This window comes from Carlito syrichta, unplaced genomic scaffold (assembly GCF_000164805.1).
Source record: "Carlito syrichta isolate Samal-C Ts95f unplaced genomic scaffold, Tarsius_syrichta-2.0.1 Scaffold315800, whole genome shotgun sequence".
NCBI classification, from domain to species: domain Eukaryota; kingdom Metazoa; phylum Chordata; class Mammalia; order Primates; family Tarsiidae; genus Carlito; species Carlito syrichta.
The window spans coordinates 340,070-342,169 of record NW_007259896.1 but is presented as its reverse complement, the minus strand read 5'-3'; the positions used below and the strand labels follow the sequence as shown (position 1 = coordinate 342,169).

Below are 2,100 nucleotides of genomic sequence, written 5' to 3'. Positions count from 1 at the left end.
ACCATGGCAGCAGTCACATGACTAACCCACCCATCTGCCTGCCATCCATCACCTGATGTCAGTACCACACCAAGCTTTTTGGACCCACTGAATTTAGAAGTGTATTTGACCATTCAGATCTCCATATCAACTCAGTAGGATAACAACTCTGCTGAGTGATTTAGAGCCAGACTGCCTGGCTTCTGTTAAAAAACAGACTTACCGGTGGCTCGCCTGTATCCCAGCACTTTGGATTGCCTGAGGCCAGGGGTTTGAGACCAGCCTGGGCAACTTGGCAAGACCTCATCTCTACAATAAATCAAAAAAGTTGGTGTGATGGCACGCACCTGTGGTTCCAGCTACTTGGAAGGATGAGGCATAAGTTTTGCCTGAGCCCAGCAGGTTGAGGCTGCGGTGGCCATGAGCATGCTGCTGCCCTCCAGCCTGGGTGATAGAATGAGATTCTGACAAAAAAAGAAAAAAAGAGGGACCAAAGGACAGCTTTGGTTTAAGGAGGGAGTTTCCCTTTTTTTCCAAGATAAAAGATATGTCAGCAGTTTGTCTTGCAGATGGGAATAATCCAGGAACAGATTGAGAAACTGATCATTTGGGAAGGCAATTAGGTAACTGCAGAAGCAAAATCCTGGTGAGAATGGCGTGCTGTGGACTGGAACAGGATGGCAGACTGCACTAATGGGACCAGGCAGTTTTAGTCTGATTTCATCTTTGTACACAGTGATGTAAGTAACAGGTGATGTCATCAGGTACGAGTGAAGCAGAGTTGATATGAGGAGAGGGAAAAATAACGTGAAACAGTTTAGGAAAGTAGGAGAGAGAAATAACTAGGGCTGAGGACCCACCTGATTTTTTTTGGTCATAAACTTATTTATATTTTGTTTTTTTTTTTTTTGAGTTGGAGTCTCATTCTGTCACCCACACTGGAGTGCAGTGGCCGCTCCAGGCCACCGCAGCCTCGAACTGCTAGGCTCTGGCGATCCTTCTGCCTCAGCCTTCCAAATAGCTGGAATTACAGGCATGCGCTACCATGCCCGGCTGATTTTTTTGATTTATTGCAGAGATGAGGTCTCGCCGCCCAGGTGGGTCTCGAACCCGCGGGCTCAGGCAATCCACTCACCTCAGCCTCCCAAAGGCGTGGGATTACATGCTGAGCCACCAAGCCCGGCTATATTTTGATTTTTTTTGAGTCAGAGTCTCACTCTGTTGCCTAGACTGGAGTGCAGTTGCACGCTCACGGCCACTGCAGCCTAGACATCTTGGGCTCAGGTGATCCTTCTGCCTCAGCCTTCTAAGTTGCTAGAAGCACAGGTGTGCACCTCCATGCCCAGCTAATTTTTGTAGAGATGAGGTCTCGAACCGTGGGCTCAGGCAATCCTCTCCCCTCTGCGTCCCAAAGTGCTGGGATTATAGGTGTAAGCCATATGTATGTATGGATGTATTTTCCTGCGTTGAAATCTCACTCAGTCGCCCAGGCTGCAGTGCAGGGGCACACTCAAGGCCACTACAGCTTAGACCTGTTGGGCTCAGGCGATCCTTGTGCCTCAGCCTCTCAAGCAGCCAGAACTGCAAGCGCGCGCTACCATGCCCGGCTACTTTTTTTGGATTACTGTAGAGGTCTTGCCAAGTTGCCTGGGCTGGTCTGGAACCCGCAGGCTCAGGCAATCCGCTCACCTAGGTCTCCCAAAGTGCTGGGATGACAGGCTGGGCCACGGAGCCCGGCCTTTCTTTTTCTTTTTTCTTTACTGTAGAGACGTCTCACCAAGCTGCTCAGGCTGGTCTTGAACCCGCGGGTTCAGGCCGTCCTCTCGCCTCAGCCTCCCAAGTTTGGGGATGACACGGCTGCGTCGTGTTGCTTACTCAGAAGATGGAGTACAGTCTTGCTCTAGAAACAGGCAGAAAGAAGGGGCTGGAAGCGGCGGGCGACGTCCTGCCGCTGAAGCCCACGCTCGACACCAGCCTGCGTCCTCCCGGCGCCGCGGAGGCCAGGGCGTGACCCCGGCGGGTGCCCCACCTCCGGACGCGTCCAGGCTCCCCGCGGCGGGAAACCCGGTCGGGCCCGCCGCCTCCGAGCGCGGCGCGCGCGGGGCCCCGCCCCTGGCCTGC

The 2,100-nt window shown here is 53.2% G+C and overlaps 1 protein-coding gene across 1 annotated transcript in view; it reads left to right on the top strand.

Moving 5' to 3' along the window:
- The first annotated feature begins 1,827 nt into the window (after positions 1 to 1,827).
- The window catches only part of LOC103275850 (paraspeckle component 1), a 78,489-nt gene continuing 78,216 nt past the window's right edge, over positions 1,828 to 2,100 (top strand). Inside the window, exon 1 of the mRNA XM_021706564.1 lies at positions 1,828 to 2,046. Coding sequence (XP_021562239.1) covers positions 1,828 to 2,046 — 219 coding nt within the window. The remainder of the gene's footprint in view (positions 2,047 to 2,100) is intronic.